The sequence below is a fragment of the Schistocerca serialis genome, chromosome 2 (genome assembly GCF_023864345.2).
Source record: "Schistocerca serialis cubense isolate TAMUIC-IGC-003099 chromosome 2, iqSchSeri2.2, whole genome shotgun sequence".
In the NCBI taxonomy this organism is placed as follows: domain Eukaryota; kingdom Metazoa; phylum Arthropoda; class Insecta; order Orthoptera; family Acrididae; genus Schistocerca; species Schistocerca serialis.
The window spans coordinates 853,377,719-853,396,424 of record NC_064639.1 but is presented as its reverse complement, the minus strand read 5'-3'; the positions used below and the strand labels follow the sequence as shown (position 1 = coordinate 853,396,424).

Below are 18,706 nucleotides of genomic sequence, written 5' to 3'. Positions count from 1 at the left end.
TACGTGGACGATACCTTTGTAGTGTGGCCTCACGGTGAAGAAGAGCTTTCACGGTTTTTACAACATCTGAATTCCATCCACACAAACCTTCAGTTTACGATGGAAGTTGAAAAGGATGGTTGCCTACCATTTCTGGACGTCAAGGTTAAACGCAGGGTGGATGGGTCATTGGGACATTCTGTCTATAGAAAACCCACGCATACGGATCTGTACCTGCAGGCGTCAAGCTGTCATCACCCGTCACAAACTATGGACGTCCTTCGAACGTTGGTGCATAGGGCACATGTCGTGTCTGATAAAGACAGCCTTGCAGACGAATTAGAGCACTTGAAATCGGTATTTCAACATAATGGATATTCTGCACATCAGGTCAGTACTGCTTTAAGGAGGAAAAAACGTGATCACCCACAAGATCAAGAGGATAAGGAGGTGTTTAAGTCCAGAGCATTTCTCCCATACGTCGGGAACATTTCGTTGAAAGTAGGCAGAATTTTAAAGAAACATCGTGTGAAAGCCATCTTCCGGCCACCTACAAAGACTCGTGCTCTTCTGGGCTCAGCCAAGGATGATCTGGGATTAGGGAAGGCTGGAATTTATAAAATACCTTGCGAGTGTGGGAGAGCCTACATTGGTCAAACCACACGCACAGTACACGACCGCTGCATTGAACATGAGCGCCACACTCGCCTTTTACAGCCCAGTAAGTCGGCCATAGCCGAACATTGTATTTCCACAGGACATACTATGGATTATTCAGCCACGAAAATCTTGGCCCCATCGAGATCCTTCTGGGTTTGAGTTGTGAAGGAATCCGTGGAAATACGTTTAGCGGAAAATCTCATTAATCGTGATGGCGGCTTTTTATTGAATAAGGCCTGGGATACGTTGATTTCTTTAATTTCAACCAAAAGAAAACTTTTTATGGCTTCTGACATGTCGAACGACAAGTAATTTTAATTTTAATATTGAAATTTTGCATTTTATTGTTTTGGACACGTCTGCGTGCAGGTTTTACTTTTTTCACGCATTCGTTTGCGCTCCATAGATGCAGTAATATTGTAGAGGGCCTTGGAATCGACAGGTGGCGCGCATGCTACGGTAACTTGCGCATGCGCGCCTGCGGCACTTTTACGTATAAATAGAGCGACTTGCACTAGCAATCTCCAGTGCCAAACACTCGCCTGAAGATGGCTGTAAGGTTGTCAGCCGAAATATCATGGAAAGAAGTCGATGAGATCCGGCTGCAATCCCGAAATCTTGTGGAATATTCGATACGCCAGAAAAATTTCAAGAGATACTGGGTCCTATTACTTAAAAAGTCTTAAAGTGACTCTCATACCTGTGAACCTTTTCCATGTGCTTGTACCTTCATTAACACCTGCAATGGGGCACTGTGTCAAATGCTTTCCAAAAGTCTAGAAATATGGAATCTGCCTGTTGCCCTTCATCCATGGTTCTCACTGTATCTGAGAAAAGAGCAAGCTGAGTTTCGCACAAGCGATGCTTTCTAAAACCTTGCCGATTCATGGACATAAACTTCTTAGTCTCAAGAAAGTTTATTGTATTTGAACAGAGAATTTGTTCAAGGATTCTGCAGCAAACAGAAGTTAGGGATATTGATCTGTAATTTTGCGAGTCCTTTCTTTTTAGCCTTCTTGTATACCGGAGTCACCTGCGCTATTTTCGCATCGCTAGGTTAGGTGCCAATGCCATAGGTATTCTTTGTAAAATTGAACTGGGATTATGTCCGGACACAATGATTTTCTTTCAGATGTTTCTCTACTCCAGGTATGCTTATTACTATGTTATCCATAAGGGAGTCTGTCCGATGGTCAAATGATGGCATGTTTGGACAATTGTCTTGTGTGATTGATTTCTTGAACGTGAAATGTGAAACTTTAGCTTTCGTTTTGCTATCTTCAACTGCAGCGCTAGACTCTGCAATAAAGGACTGAATGGAAGCCTTAGACCCTTCCGTAGCCGGTGGCAGTGCAGCACACACTGGTGATGAGAATGCAGTGACTTCTAGAATATTGCTTGTAAACTTTTTCTTGTTCATTGTGCTGACTGGTCGAACTGGAGCGTTCTGCTGTACTGTCAACACGTGCCATTTGCACTTCAAACTGCTCGCTTGTTGCAGTGTAAACATAGCCGGTTTCATGGAAGGACGTATATGCACCGAAGGTTTGCTTCACATGTGTTACTTATTTATACCAGCGAATATGAAATAACACTTAGCCTGTGTTTCTCTGGCCCAACAATCCATTATGTTTATAACAATTTGTCTCCCATCACGAGATATTAAAACCCCATTGAGGACTGCAACAAAGACAACAAGCCATTGCACAACTGTTCACTGAACACGACCTGTTAATAACGTTGCCACAAGGAGCAAATGGAGTAGCCTATGATGGCTTAGTCAGTAGAGGCACAATATGTTGCAGATTCTATCTAGAGGCTCCGAGCAGAACTGTTGTAAGTAAAATTAACGCACGGTAGTGAAAGGTGCACGAGATATAAATTAAATCAAAGTGGAAGCTGCAGTCACTCCATTTGCTGTACATCAATCACATCAGCCATATTTTGGAACAAGCCGCCTAGTAAGCTTGCTGTTTATCACTCAGTATGCAAGAAGCCACTGCATTAGTATGATGTCACCATGCTATCCAGCTATTGGCTACAGCTGGGAAGCAAACATACAAGATGCTGTAATCCAGCAGTTTTCTGTTTATTTCACCATATAGGCTATAAATTTTTGCTTTTTTTGAGGTGAACATGAAAGAGCCCTCAAAACGGCGTCTTTTAAGGTTTAATTTGTGGTAATAGTGTGTTGGGAAAGGCTGAATTACATTGTACATCATTAGCAAAAGTGGTATTCTTTTTAATCATGTACCCTACAGTATTACTAGTGGCAGTACCCTCTTCTTTCTTAATAGATCTATTATTAACAAAGAGATAGAGGGGCTGGCAAGTACTTACCTCAGCTCAGTACAGCCAATAGATACACAAACAGAACAGAAAATTTACATTCCTAGCTTTCGGAACTTTGTTCCTTCATCGAGGGGGGGAGGGGAAAGGGAAGAAGGGAAAGTGGATTCAGTTACTCACAACCCAGGTTATGAAGCAACAAGGAGGGTAGCAAGGATGGAGGCATGATTGTCAGAGGGAAGCCAAAGATATTCTACTGTTAAGTACTGTGCCAGCTTCAAACCAAAGAGAATGTATGCAGAAGTAAAGAGGTATATAGTATAAAGATAAACACAACTATGTAGGATGAAAATATGCGTGAGTGGCTAGAGAGGAGAGGGGAAAAAGGACAAGACTGAAGAGTAAATGGGAGTGAGGTTGGTTAATGTAGGTTCAGGCCAGGGGGATGGCGGGATGAAAGGATGTGTTGGAGTGCAAGTTCCCATCTCCGCAGTTCCGAGGGACTGGTGTTGGGTGGGAGAAGCCAATGGCACTATGTTGTAGCAGGTTCCTAGGTCCCTAGAATTATGCTGGAGGGCATGCTCTGCTACTGGGTATTGGACATCTCCTACAACGTAAGTGCCATTTGGCTTCATCAGCAGGAATGTCAACAAAATTGTGCACGCCAATTGAAGACTGACTGTCCAAGAGATTGCTGAAGAACGTAACATTTTGTTTGGCTCATGTCATGAAATCCTGACATGTTATCTTGGAATGCATCATGTTGCCAAGTTTGTCCCATGAGTCAAGGCCAGAAAGACCTTCACCTTGCAATCTGTGTAGAGCTTTTGGACCGAGCAAATGAGAATGAGATTTTCCTTAAGAGATTGGTAACTAGTGATGAAATTTCGGTCCACGGTTATGATGTTGAGAGCAAAGTTCAGTCTTCACAATGGGTCAGGATAGGTTCTCTAAGACCAAACAAATGTTCGTCGAGTCAGGTCAAATGTCAAAGCCATGCTGATAGTTTTCTTTGATTTTGAAGAATTGGTTCATCATGATTTCGTGCCACAGGGACAGACTGTTGATCAATGGTACTATTGGCCTATGTTGTGACACTTGCTAGAAAATGTGAGAAGGAAACGGCCAGAAATGTGATGAGACAATTCATGGCTCTTGCGTCACAGTAACGCACTCGCACATTCATTCTTGTTGGTGTGTGACTATTGCACAAAAAATTAAATCACTGTGCTGCCTCATCCTCCGCACTCTCCAGACCTGCCTCCTGTGATCTTATGCTTATTTCCAAAGTAGAAAACCCTGCTGAAAGGAGGAATATCTGCAATGATAGAAAAGATAAAACAAAATTCGTAGATGGCGGTTCACATGATCCAGAAGGAGTGGTAGTAAGACTGCTTCCAGAAGTGGAAATAGCTTTGGGAGTGGTGTATCAGTTGTAAATGAGAGTATTTTGAACAAGACCACGCACAATAAGTAAACGGTAAGTGTAGAAAAACTTTGTAGACAAACTTCCAGAATTTTTTTTTAGCAGACCTCATACACTGTTCTGCCGAAGACTATAAATTACACAAAATGTTACCGCTCGGAGATTATAATTGCGCAGTGAAGCTAAACATAGCAAAGTTGTGTTGCCAATGGCAGTAGTGGATTGTCAGCATCTCCTCCCACCTGCGCTGCAAACCCTCTGTCTTTTGTGCCACTTATAATTCACTCTGTCATAGCGAATGTCAATAGGGAGAAAGCGGGATGAACTCAGAAGTGAGATGTTGAATAAGAATATAGACTCAAGTTAAACCTTACTGGGAAGAAACGTAAAACCGGGAATTCCTAGCGTTGATCTTAAGACTTTTCACAGGGGGCTACAAATTTATGTGTAGAGTCATGAAAAATGTGAAAACAGTAAATGTAAAATCAAAGTTCCACTGTATAGAGCAATAAAACAATTTGTAATATTGATTAGCCAGATTGAAACTAAATTTTTCCCAAGGATCATCTTATAAAAAGGTTGCCTCATATTCAGTGTCTTCTTGTACTTAGATAAATACGGTAATTTTAAAAAGACAACTTTCTAATAGTGAAACACATACTAGCAGTTGCATCCACATTACAACTGAAAACAGCTTTTCTTTGTATGTCGCTGTTTTTATGCCATGTTGTGCTAAGTAATTTGATTTTAGTATGCATTGTATCATTGTAATATTTGTACATTTTGTACCCATTTTATATTCCACCAAAATCAATATTGGAGAAGTAGTGCAGAAGTTTGATTGCGAGAAAATAAATTAAGTAGTAACCACAGTCCCTGTGAAGTACTGTTTATAGCTGTGGATGTTTTCTTGCCAGAGGTTTTAGGCAGTTATTTATATTACAGTTCTTAGATTTTGTCTTTTTCTTTAGATATTAGTAATCTGTACCCTTATCCTTCCAGGCAGTTTTGTTATATGGAGATAGAAACCAGATGTCAGATATGATTCATTTATTGTTAGATACAATCTTGAGACCGAGCATCTTCAGATATTTGTTCCTGATGGCAACACATTAAAGGTTTATCTCCTGTAGGCAATGGGTGTGTTTGTTAATATTTTCACCATCTTTCCACAGTTGATTGTGGAAATTACTTATTCTTGTAATGGTTGACTGCTTTCTGGTGCCGATATAGACTGAAAACTGCATTTTGGTTATGTTAGTCCGACAGGAATCTGGGCAACAACCACATTTTGACACTCTCACAATACCAGTTTAAGATGAATGTCATAATACAGGGTGATTCAAAAAGAATACCACAACTTTAAAAATGTGTATTTAATGAAAGAAACATAATATAACCTTCTGTTATACATCATTACAAAGAGTATTTAAAAAGGTTTTTTTTTTTTTCACTCAAAAACAAGTTCAGAGATGTTCAATATGGCCCCCTCCAGACACACGAGCAATATCAACCCGATACTCCAACTCGTTCCACACTCTCTGTAGCATATCAGGCGTAACAGTTTGGATAGCTGCTGTTATTTCTCGTTTCAAATCATCAATGGTGGCTGGGAGAGGTGGCCGAAACACCATATCCTTAACATACCCCCATAAGAAAAAATCGCAGGGGGTAAGATCAGGGCTTCTTGGAGGCCAGTGATGAAGTGCTCTGTCACGGGCTGCATGGCGGCCTATCCATCGCCTCGGGTAGTTGATGTTCAGGTTTCATAACTAACCTTTTTCGTAGGACTCTCCGTACAGTTGATTGTGGAATTTGCAGCTCTCTGCTAGCTCTGCGAGTCGATTCTCCTGGGCTGCGAACAAATGCTTGCTGGATGCGTGCTACATTTTCATCACTCGTTCTCGGCCGTCCAGAACTTTTCCCTTTGCACAAACACCCATTCTCTGTAAACTGTTTATACCAACGTTTAATACACCACCTATCAGGAGGCTTAACACCATACTTCGTTCGAAATGCACGCTGAACAACTGTCGTCGATTCACTTCTGCCGTACTCAATAACACAAAAAGCTTTCTGTTGAGCGGTCGCCATCTTAGCATCAACTGACGCTGACGCCTAGTCAACAGCGCCTCAAGCGAACAAATGTACAACTAAATGAAACTTTATAGCTCCCTTAATTCGCCGACAGATAGTGCTTAGCTCTGCCTTTTGTCGTTGGAGAGCTTTAAATTCCTAAAGTTGTGGTATTCTTTTTGAATCACCCTGTATTGTGTGGCAAAATGGAACTGATGCAAAGAGACCCTCAGAATGTACTGTTCCTTTTGCCAGTCATGCTGGGAGAGCCACCATATATGCAAATTATTGTCGCAGATGTTCATTAGATTGCTATTTGTGACTTCTTAGTATTAAAATCACTCTATTTGTATCATAGTATGCATTGAAAATTAATTTTTGATGTGATTATGGGGCATGTAAAAATATGAATAATTCCCATATTTGGCCTATATTCCCTGCGACATGATTGTATTAAAATATTAGAAGAAAGTGTAATTTATTGACAGCCCTGTTAATGAATGGTAGATGTATAGTGAAAGTTTCTAATGCAAATTTCTTTTTCATTTTGAAGAGGTGGCAGTATGGTTGGCGGTTCGGGGCTGTCATCTGCAAGTAAACTGCAGTGTGATATAGAAGACTTGGAAGCCAAAGAAAATGATCTTGATGCACTGATACAAAATGCTGGTAAGTGTATCATCTTAAGATGATGCAAGAATTGCAAAAGTATGTATTTAGTGCTTACTGTCAACATAATAAGTTAAACAGTGAAACACTATTATTTTTATAAATGAAAGACCCTAATCATTACATATTAAACATAACAAAAGTAATTATATGCTTTTTTAATTTTTGTTTCTGCCTTTTTAGTACCACAGTTTTTACCCGTGCCACTGAAACATGTTTGACAGCCCACTTGTAGTTGACTATACTGTGATGGAGAGTTCACAGTAGTTGCCACTCCACAATGCAACGGATTGTCACTCGGTGAATGATGTCGTTTTGGTGACATTTGTAGTAAACAAAAACTGGGGTCGAAGCTATACAAACTATATAAAACCAGGCAGTTGTACACTGACAGCACATTGTTTACATAGAAGCTGGCATCGTGATACCATCAATGCTGGAGCCTGCTTCTATTGCTGTGCTGTAATTTGTTCAAAAGACACAGCACCTAATGTTACTTGTTCGTCAGTTGGCTTGAGGGCTTGTTGAGTGATGCAAATCACACTTAAGTGCTTGGCAGATGATTCATCGAACCACCTTAATAATAATTCTGCTATTCCAATCTCAAACAGCATTGGGGTGGGGGGGACGCCTATATCTTTCTAATTTTCCTTATTTCATTATGATGATCGTTTATCCCTATCTAAGTTGGCATCAACAGATATTCGGAGGAGAAAGTTGCTGATCGAAATTTCGTGAGAAGATTCCACCATAACAAGAAACGCTTCTGTTTTAATGATGTCCATCCCAAATCCTGTATCCTGTCTGTGACACTCCCTCCCCTGTTTCACAATAATACAAAACATGCTGCCCTTCTTTGAACTTTACGATGTACTCTGTTAATTTTATATGGTAAGGAACCCATATCGTGCAGCAGTACTGTAAAAGAGGATGGACAAGCGTATTGTAGGCAGTCTCTTTAGTAGCTGTTACATTTTCTAAATGTCTTGCCACTAAAATGCAGTCTTTACTTTGCCTTCTCCCCAACATTTTCTTTGTGTTCTTTCCAATTTAATTTGTTCGTAATTGTAATTCTTAGGTATTTAGCTGAATTTATGGCCTTCAGATTTGACTGATTTATCGTGTAACCGAAGTTTAACGGATTCCTTTTATCACTCATGTGGATGACCCTACACTCTATGTTATTTAGGGTCAGTTTTTGCACCTTACAGATATCTTTCCTAAATCATTTTGCAATTTGTTTTGATCTGCTGATGACTTTACTAGACGATAAACTACAGCATCATCTGCAAACAGGCTGGTGGCTGCTCAGATCGTCTAATCATTTATATAGATAAGGAACAGCAGAGGTCCTATAACACTACCTTGGGGAATGCCAGAAATGAGTTTTGTTTTACTCGACTTTCCGTCAGTTACTACTAACTGTGACATCTCAGACAGGAAGTCATGAATCCAGTCATGTAACGAGACAATTTTCCAAAAGCATGAAATTTCACAAGCTGCTTGTGTGATACAGTGACAAAAGCCTTCTGGAAATCCAGAAATAAGGAATCAATTTGAAATCCCTTGTCACTAACACTCAACACTTCGTGTGTGAAGAGCTAGTTTTGTTTAACAAGAATAGTGTTTCCTGCATCTGTGTTCACTGTGTCAATAGACCATTCTCTTAGAGGTAATTCATAGTGTTTGATCACAGTATATTTTCTACAATCCTATTGCATATCAACATTAATGGTATGGTCCTGTAATTTTGAGGATTACTCTTACTACGTCTCTTGTATATTGGTGTGACCTGTGCAACTTTTCCGTTTTTGGGTACAGATCTCTCGCTAAGTGAACGGTTGTACATATAGTTAAGCAAGGGGCTATTGCATCAGCATATTCTGAATGAACCTAATTGGTATACCCGTCTGGACCGGAATACTTGCTTTTATTAAGTGATTTAAGTTGCTTCACTTCTCCGAGGATACCTACTACTAAGTTACTCATGTTGCCAGCTGTTCTTGATTTGAATTCTGGAATATTTACTTTGTTGTCTTTGGTGAAGGAATTTTGGAAGGCTGTGTTTAGTAACTCTGCTTTGGCAGCACTGTCATCAGTAGTATTTCCATTGCTATTGCGCAGAGAAGGCATTTATTTTGTTTTGCCGCTAGTGTACTTCACGTATGACCAGAATCTCTCTGAATTTTCTGCCAAGTTTAAAGACAGTTTTGCTGTGTAAACTATTATAGGAATCTCACATTGATGTCTGCGCTAAATTTTAAGCTTCTGTAAAACATCGCCAGTCTTTTACTATGTCAGTGGCCTGGGTATACAGAACTGTTGAACAGTGTGAGATAATTTTTTTGTGTTTGAATTTTGAAGAAGTATGTGTGTGCTACCATGTTTCTCAACTTGAAGCATTATTTGAATGTCACAGGACTCTGTTAAACTTGTTCCCGATGGAGATGCAATACCCATGGCTACCTTTGACCTAACATACCTTGTCAATTGTAAAGGGAGCACAAGTTGAGCATACTCTGTGCCACATGATGTAACTGAGTGTTTCTCACATTTAATATGAAAAGTAAATTACATTTACATCCATACTGTGCAAACCACCACAAGGTGCATAGCAGAGGGTATGTCCCATTGTACCAGTTATTAGGGTTTCTTCCTATTTCATTGACATATGGAGCATAAGAAGAATGAGTATTTAAATGCCTCTCTCTCTCTCTCTCTCTCTCTCTCTCTCTCTCTCTCTCTCTCTCTCTGTGTGTGTGTGTGTGTGTGTGTGTGTGTGTGTGTGTGTGTGTGTGTGTGTGTGTGTGTGTGTGTGTGTGTGTGTGTGCAGTAATGATTCTAATCTTATGCTCAAGATCCCTATGTGAGAGATACATAAGGGGGTTGTAGAATATTCCTAAAATCATCATTTAAAGTAGACTTTCTCGGGATAGTTTACGTCTATCTTAAAAGAGTCTTCCAGTTCAGTATGTCTGTGAACCTCTCTTAAGTGTCAAAGTGACCATTCATGCTGCCGTTCTCTGCATGTGTTAGTCCTATTTGGTATTGGGGTCTCTCACATCAGCAATATTCTAGAACTGGTCACATGAGTGATTTGTAAGCAGTCTGCTTTGTAGATTGTTGACTGATTTGCACTTCCCCAGTATTTTGCCAATAAACTGAAGTCTACCCACAACTGAGCCTATGTGATCATTCCATTTCATATCCCTACAAAGTGTTACCCAGGTATTTGTAGGTGTTGAGCGATTCATCGATATTATAGTCATAGGATGCAATGTTTATTTGTTTTGTTTCTCATTCTGTGAAGTGCACAATTTTACATTTTTAATGATTTAAAGCAAGTTTCCAGTCTTCGCACCACTTTGAAATCTTAAGATCTGGCTGAATATTTATGCAGCTTCTTTCAGGCAGTACTTCATTTTAGATGACTTCATCATCTGCAGAGGTTACTATTAATGTTGTGTGCAAGGTCATTGATATACAGCATGAACAGCAAGGGTCCCAACATTTCCCTACATCTGACGGTGACTCCCATCCGAGATAACATCCTGTGTCCTCCCTACCAAAAAGCCCTCAATCCAGTCACAAATTTCACTTGATACCCTATATGGTCATACTTTTGACAATAAGTGTAGCCGTAGTACTGGGTGTGTGTACCTCATTGCATTGATCCAAAGCTTTCAGTATCTCATGTGGGAAAAGTGGTAGTTGGGTTTCATATAAATGATATTTTCGGAATCCACGCTGGTTGGTATTGAGAAAGTAATTCTGTTTGAGATACTTTATGTTTGAGCAGAAAATATATTATAAGGTACTGCAACAAATCGATATCTAGGACATCAAGTGGTATTTTCTGTGGATCACTTCTACTACCCTTCTTATAGAAGGGTGTGACCCTGCTTTTTCCAAAAATTGGGCACGGTTTTTTATTCGAGGGATTTAAGATAGATTATAGTTAGAAGAGGGGCCAATTCAGCAGCAAATTCAGTATAAAACCTGGTAGGGATTCCAACAGGCTCTGGAGCTTTGTTTAGTTCTGATAATCTCGGCTGTTTCTCCACATCACAGACATTAATACTTACTCCATTCATCTTTTCAGTGATACGAGAATTAAATTTGGGGCAATTCTCGTGGGTTTCCTTTGTAAAGGAACATTTGAAAACAGAGTTAAGCATTTGAGCTTTTGCTTTGCTATACTGGGTTTCAGCTCCTGTCTCATTCTATAGGGACTGCACACTAGCTTTGGTGTTGCTAACACCCTTTTTATATGACCAGAATGTCTTTGGATTCTGTGAAAGATCGCTTGATAATATTCTGCTATGGTAGTTATTGAAGGCATTAAGCATTACTCTTTTGGCAGCCAAAAGTGTTTCACTCATCATGTGTCTGTCTATAGCCTTATGCTTTGTTTTACACTTCTTATGCAGTAATCTGTGTTTCTTTCAAAGTTTCTCTACAGTGACTGTATATGCGGGTACATACCTATCCAGTGCATGGTCAACTATTCTTTTAAACTTGAGCCAGAGTTCCAGTATGTGCTTTTGCCTTGTGCTGATAGTTTCAAGTTCCTCATTGAGATATGACACAGCTGATTTTTTATCTAGTTTACTGAAGTCTTTCTGCTTGTTTCAGTTGTCCTTTGTACTTTGGTAATCATTGTTGCCACAACTGCATCATGGTCACTGATACCAGTTTCAATGTGGACATCCTCAAATAAGTCAGGTCTCTTTGTTGCCATTAGGTCCAGTGTATTTCCTTCACAAGTGGGGTTCCTAACCATCTGTTCTAGGTAGTTTTTAGAGAAGGCATTTGTTTTGGAGTGTTTCTCACGATGTCTTAGTATGTCCACCACTAACGAAACTATTTTCCCAATTGATTGTTGTATGATTAAAGTTTCCACCAATGGTTACAGTATGATTGGGCAACTTATGTACAAGTGAACTGAAGTCTCTCTAAAGTTTTTGGTTGCATCAGGAGATGAGTGGTGGGCGATAGGATTCAATTATTTTATGCCCACCTGTCATTTCCCAAACAGTCTTTGTGCAGCATCAGTTTCTGTCTCGGTGGATTTGAGTTTCTTCTCTACTGTGACAAATACCCCACTTCCATTTCCCCTTTGCCTATCCTTTCAATAAAAACTCAGATACTCTTCAAAAATTCATCAATTTCAGGTTTCAACCAGCTTTCTGTTTCTAGTATTGGGAGAGTTTGTTTTTCAGCAGTGCTTCAAATGCTGGCACGTCGTTTTAAATGCTTGAGCAGTTAACAACTAGGATTTTAATACTCTCGCCTGTGGAAGGCCTTTCTTTTGATCTTTCACTGATACTTCTGGCTTTCGTCCAGCTATCGTACACCTGACCCATTTAGGGGCTGCGTACAGTTCTCAACATTATGGGACAAGTCCAGGAAATCACAATCTCAATTGTTACAGAACCTTCGAAGTCTCTGTTCCAGTTCTTCCTCTTGATTTGGAACCAAAGGGCCAGGATCAGTTCTGATGACAAATTGTGAGCCTCACTGAAACTCCATGCACAAGGCTGGTTTTCTCTGCCAGTCACTGGGATGACCCAAGTATTACCTTGGAGTCCAGACAACAGGCATCATTTGTTCCAGCGTGTGCCACAATCTGCAGTTGGTTGCACCCTATTCCCTCAGTGGCTGTCAGAATAGCCTCTTCAGTATTTTGAATGGGGCCCCCAGGCGTACATACTGTGTGCATCTGGTGTCCTTTCCTGTCCCTTGCTGCCATTTCTCAGAGGGGTACTTTCATTCATCATACATTTGAACGGACAATGATTAATAGACCCCCTACGCTGGACAGAACAGATTTCCCCAAAACAGGTAAAGTGAGTCCCACTGGCTCAGTTTCAGTGAAGGGCAGCACCTGAAATTTTTTGGCTAGGGGAATCAATACAATACCCTGAGTCATCCCTGATCCCTGTCCACCCAACACAGGGTACCTAGGTCTACCGTTGATATGCCACTTGCAGACAAATAGATGAGTAATGACAGATCCTGCCGATATGATTCTGTAGAGAAACAGTTCTATATATCACCACACACAAAAGTTCTCTGTGGAAGTAGTTTGATCTTCACATGTTGTCCTTAATTAAGAGTCATTATAAATACTGCATTGAAGTTGTACTAGAGTTCACCTGTGTTGCTGGTGACGTTGTTACATGCACTTCATCTCCAAAGCTGTCTTTCCTCCGCCCCCTCTTTAAAAATGGATGCCACGTAAGATTAGAAGGCTGAAGAAATTATCACATTTTAACCAAGTCATCCATCACAGGTTGCCCAATTCACGTCTGTGACATGTCCTCATTAATACTTCAGTGTGTGAATCTTGTATCTTACTGGAAAATTGATTAGTCAAAAGTCATCTGAATAGTTGTGCAAATAGCTGTGCCTGCAACATGCAGAACTAAGATGTAGTTGTCGTAGTCTCGTCAGCTGCAGGAAAAACCATTAACATTCCTCTCCCATGAATTTTATCTCCAGGCATTTGGACAGTTTACTCCTCCTCCTCCTCTTGTGCCCTTGTTTCACACTGGTGTAGGACTGGCATTTATTAACAAATCTTGCATGGTTAATTGAAAGGAGTGGTCAGGTACTGACCTGTTGCCACCCTGCTACATCCCACAATGGAATGTGTGTTCCAAAACTGTCAGTGTGTAGTGTTGGCTCACGTGAAAGTTTTCTAAATGTTTGTGGGGTGTGTAAATGAGATGGGACTTTTTAGGTAACAACGCAGTATTTATGTAACGGGATGCGAGAACGTGTAAAAAAACATCCAGACTTGCCAGTACACACCGAACCTGGGCATTAATCTGTTGCGCTGATTTGTTCTGGAGAGGTACACCTCCCCATCCTGGAAGTGGCACTTTAACACACATAGCTAACTGCTCAGTTTTTATGACAATTTCGTCAGTAACATTAGTTGTAGTTAAATCTTCTGCTTCAAATGCTTCCTGCACTAATTGATTGTTCATTCCTCCCTCCTCCCTCCCCCTCTTGCATCCTCTCCCACTTTTCATAGTAGCCAAGTCGTAATTATGGCATCATCAAATCCTTTAACTTAAATTAATTGTGACCAGGTGTGTTTTAAGTTCAAAAGGAACTGATTACGAGTATATCTATGTGCTTACCAAGTGCTTTCTGAAACTTCACACAGATTGTAGTTAATATTGTGAATTTCTTTACGGATTTCGAACTAATTTTAATACATTTAAAATTAGGCATGATTCATACATTCCTGAACATTTGCAGCTATTTATTCTTGTTAAACACCTCTCAGACTTGTCCTTGCTTCTGTGACTTGCAAGTACCCATCAAATTTCTCTTTCCTGGCTGCAACATTTAGTCCTCTAGCATGTCTGCCCGTAGTGCTTTCTTCTTTATGTGTGTATCTTAAACTACAGTTAGCAGACTTTCCATTACATTTAGCATGAAGCTCAATTCCTATACATTTTCAGTGCCACTGATGTATCATCAGTGAACAAATAAATATAATCTTTGTTGAATTTGACTTCTTATATGAATGTCAGTGTAGACAATTCTAATTTGCTTTGAAGAAAGAGTGGATTTCCATCTCCTTGTGTAAAAAAAAGGAAAAACATTTTGTTTTATCGCACAATGTAAAACAGGTTTCCATTTTTATAGTGCCGCAATAAGCTCCGAGACATGTCGTTTGAATTTTTAATATGCATCTCCACTCCATATACAAAACACGTAATATTTTCACTGTGTGTTTGTACATGCCAGCCACATGCACTTGGCAGAAAACAATCGCTTTCTCTGATCAAATCTAAGGTGGTAGATTTGATCAAATAAATTTGACAAAAGGTGCGTATAACACTACATCAAATACATTTGACAAAGCAACTTTGCCAAAGAAATATGATATTGTAGTAAGGAGTAATGGTATAACAGAAGCTACCGTATTTACTCGAATCGAAGCCACACTTTTTTTCCGGTTTTTGTAATCCAAAAAACCGCCTGCCGCTTAGAATCAAGTGCAAAGCAAGCGGAAGTTCTGAAAAATGTTGTAGGTGACGCCACAACTAACTTCTGCCGTCGAATATATGTAGCGCTACACAGGCATGCTTTGTAGGCACAAAGATAAATACTGGTGCCAAAACCTCTGCGTCAGTAAATAAATTTTAAAAAAAGGTGGAAGACGAGCTTTTTTTTCTCCGCCCCGAGTTTCGACCACTGCATTTTCATACATTATCCAACGAAGTAAATACAAATTCCGTATTGTTCATATCGAATGTAGTAGAATTTCAACGTATTACGAAAATCCAACTGGCAAGACTATTTGGGATGTTTGTCAATATGGCCAACTCTACGTTCTGAATTTTTTCCTACCTGTGAGAAGAGATGGTTGCTAATAGGAACCTGATGAAATGTGAATCACATGCAGTATTCTCATCACCATACGAATAATACGAATATACACATTTTGCCATGTGTTCTTTCGTGTTTGCTGCTATCTCATTTAAATGCTGTCTGCCTAATTAACTATGAAACTAAGAGTGAGACAACAGCAAACGCGGAAGAATATACATATCGTGTCATGTTTATATTTGTATTATTCTTATGCCTAATAGTGATACAATCAGAAATGAAGCATGGCAACTGACTAGATTTATAAATCTAAGATGACTAATTTCTGTGCAGAATTTGATGTACTAAAGAAGCGTCCGCAAAGATTTTCAAACGGAGAAAAATTTTCGCCTAACTCTCGTTCAGAACATGTTCTATCATACGCAGTCTTCACATTTGCAATCACTTTTCTCGCCCTTACATTAACCTGTGATCTTCCAATGTTAATCACTCAAATATATTACCTGGACAACTGAATTCGCGGAATTTCATTACTGTCCATTAATTATTCTTTGGTGTTGGTGATGATTGTTTTATCTCCCTCAGTGTAGTCTCATTGATTTCTTGTCAGGTCTTACACACATTAATTTCTAGGGAAGCACAAGAACATGGCTGTAGAGTCAATCAGTTTTTATGCAATATAACAGTGAATGCATACAGATAATGATCAAAACTAGGTGTCCCAATAAGCTAGAGTTACTTAATAATCTGTACAGTCATATGTGGAATCAGTCTCTCTCTCTCTCTCTCTCTCTCTCTCTCTCTCTCTCTCTCTCTCTCTCTCTCTCTCTCGATAGAAATTGGACAAACATCATCTGCTTTACTGCACAGTACATTGGATTGTGTCTCTAACAAGCAGAGGCCACGACGTTGGATCAGAACTTTGGTTCAAACTTCATTCACCTTTAGAAGGCCATTAAAACAACATAATGGGCAAGTAGCAAGGTGCACTACTCCGGCAATTTTGAGAAAATAGCAAGAGTAGTTCTGTGTGTCTGTTACGTAATTGATTTATCTATGCGTAGGTGCCAGCTGACATTAAGAGTTTTTGGTGGTCAAGTGCTTAACCTTCGATCTTCGCAGGATGAACGTGTATGATGCGATAGTCTGACTTCCACTTATATATTAATAGGGAAACATTCCACGTGGGAAAAATATATTTAAAAACAAAGATGATGTGGCTTACCATACGAAAGCGCTGGCAGGTCGATAGAAACACAGACTGACACACACACACACACACACACACACACACACACACACACAAAGTTCAAGCTTTCGCAACAAACTGTTGGTGGAAAGGTCCCATGCACCCTCCCACCACCACCTACTCTAGTCCTGTAACCCGGAAGGTGTAAAAGATCAAAGGCAGAGCCACATGTGAAAGCACCCACGTGGTTTACCAACTGACCTGCCTACACTGTGATGCATTCTATGTGGGAATGACAAGCAACAAACTGTCCATTTGCATGAATGGACACAGGCAGACAGTGTTTGTTGGTAATGAGGATCACCCTGTGGCTAAACATGCCTTGGTGCACGGCCAGCACATCTTGGCACAGTGTTACACCGTCCGGGTTATCTGGATACTTCCCACCAACACCAACCTATCCGAACTCCGGAGATGGGAACTTGCTCTTCAATATATCCTCTCTTCCCGTTACCCACCAGGCCTCAATCTCCGCTAATTTCAAGTTGCCGCCACTCACACCTCACCTGTCATTCAACATCATCTTTGCCTCTGCACTTCCGCCTCGACTGACATCTCTGCCCAAACTCTTTGTCTTTAAATATGTCTGCTTGTGTCTGTATATGTGTGGATGGATATGCGTGTGTGTGTGTGTGTGCGTGTGTGTGTGTGTGTGTGCGTGTGTGCGTGTGTGTGTGTGTGTGTGTGTGCGTGTGTGTGTGTGTGTGCGTGCGTGTGTGTGCGTGCGTTTGTGCGTGTTTGTGTGTGTGCGTGTGCGTGCGCACGCGCGTGAATGTACACCCGTCCTTTTTCCCCCCTAAGGTAAGTCTTTCCGCTCCTGGGATTGGAATGACTTCTTACCCTCTCCCTTAAAACCCACTTCCTTTCGTCTTTCCCTCTCCTTCCCTCTTTCCTGATGAGGCAACAGTTTGTTGCGAAAGCTTGAATTTTGTGTTTATGTATGTGTCTGTTTGTGTTTCTAGCGACCTGCCAGCGCTTTCGTATGGTAAGTCACATTATCTTTGTTTTTATATATAAGGGAAACATTCCATGTGGGAAAAATATATCTAAAAACACAGATGATGTGACTTACCGAACGAAAGTGCTGGCAGGTCGATAGACACACAAACATACACACGAAATTCAAGCTTTCGCAACAAACTGTTGCCTCATCAGGAAAGAGGGAAGGAGAGGGAAAGACGAAAGGATGTGGGTTTTAAGGGAGAGGGTAAGGAGTCATTCCAATCCCGGGAGCGGAAAGACTTACCTTAGGGGGAAAAAAGAACAGGTATACACTCGCGCGCGCGCGCACACACACATATCCATCCGCACATACACACACACAAGCAGACATTTGTAACGGCCTAAAGGGGGGCGGGGGGGAAGAGAGATGAAAACGCAGAGATAATTGTATGAAGAAATTTCAGTATAAAATACATGCAAAAGTGATAAGGAATAGGAACATCTACATGGCTACTCTGCAATTTACACTTAAGTGCCTGGCAGAGGGTTCATCGAACCATTTTCATACTACTACTCTACCATTCCACTCTCGAATGTCACGTGGGAAAATCTTTCCATTTGAGCTCTGATTTCTCTTATTTTATTATGATGATCACACCTACGTAGGTGGGTGTCAACAAAAATTTTCGCATTTGGAAGAGAAAGTTGGTGACTGAAATTTCATAAATAGATCTCGCCGCAAAGAAAACCGTCTTTGTTTCAGTGACAGCCACCCCAAATCGAGTATCATATCAGGGACACTCTCAACCCTGTTGTGCGATAACACGAAGCGAGCTGCCCGTCTTTGCTCTTTTTCGATGTCCTCCGTCAATCCTACCTGGTAAGGATCTCATACCGCGCAGCAATATTCCAGCAGAGGATGGACATGTGTAATGTAGACTGTCTCTTTAGTGAACCCATCTTTTAAATGTTCTGCCGACAAAGTGCAGTCTTTGTTTCACCTTCCCCACAATATTATCTGTGTGGTCTGTCCAATTTAAGTTGCTTGTTGCTCGTAATTGTAATTC

At 40.5% G+C, this 18,706-nt stretch overlaps 1 protein-coding gene across 2 annotated transcripts in view; it reads left to right on the top strand.

Moving 5' to 3' along the window:
* LOC126458147 (transcription factor E2F6-like) overlaps window positions 1-18,706 on the top strand; it is a 62,782-nt gene that overhangs the window by 29,739 nt on the left and 14,337 nt on the right. For both annotated transcript variants that reach the window (XM_050095001.1, XM_050095002.1), the window contains exon 6: window positions 6,984-7,096. In XM_050095001.1, the coding sequence (XP_049950958.1) occupies window positions 6,984-7,096 (113 nt within the window). The remainder of the gene's footprint in view (window positions 1-6,983; window positions 7,097-18,706) is intronic.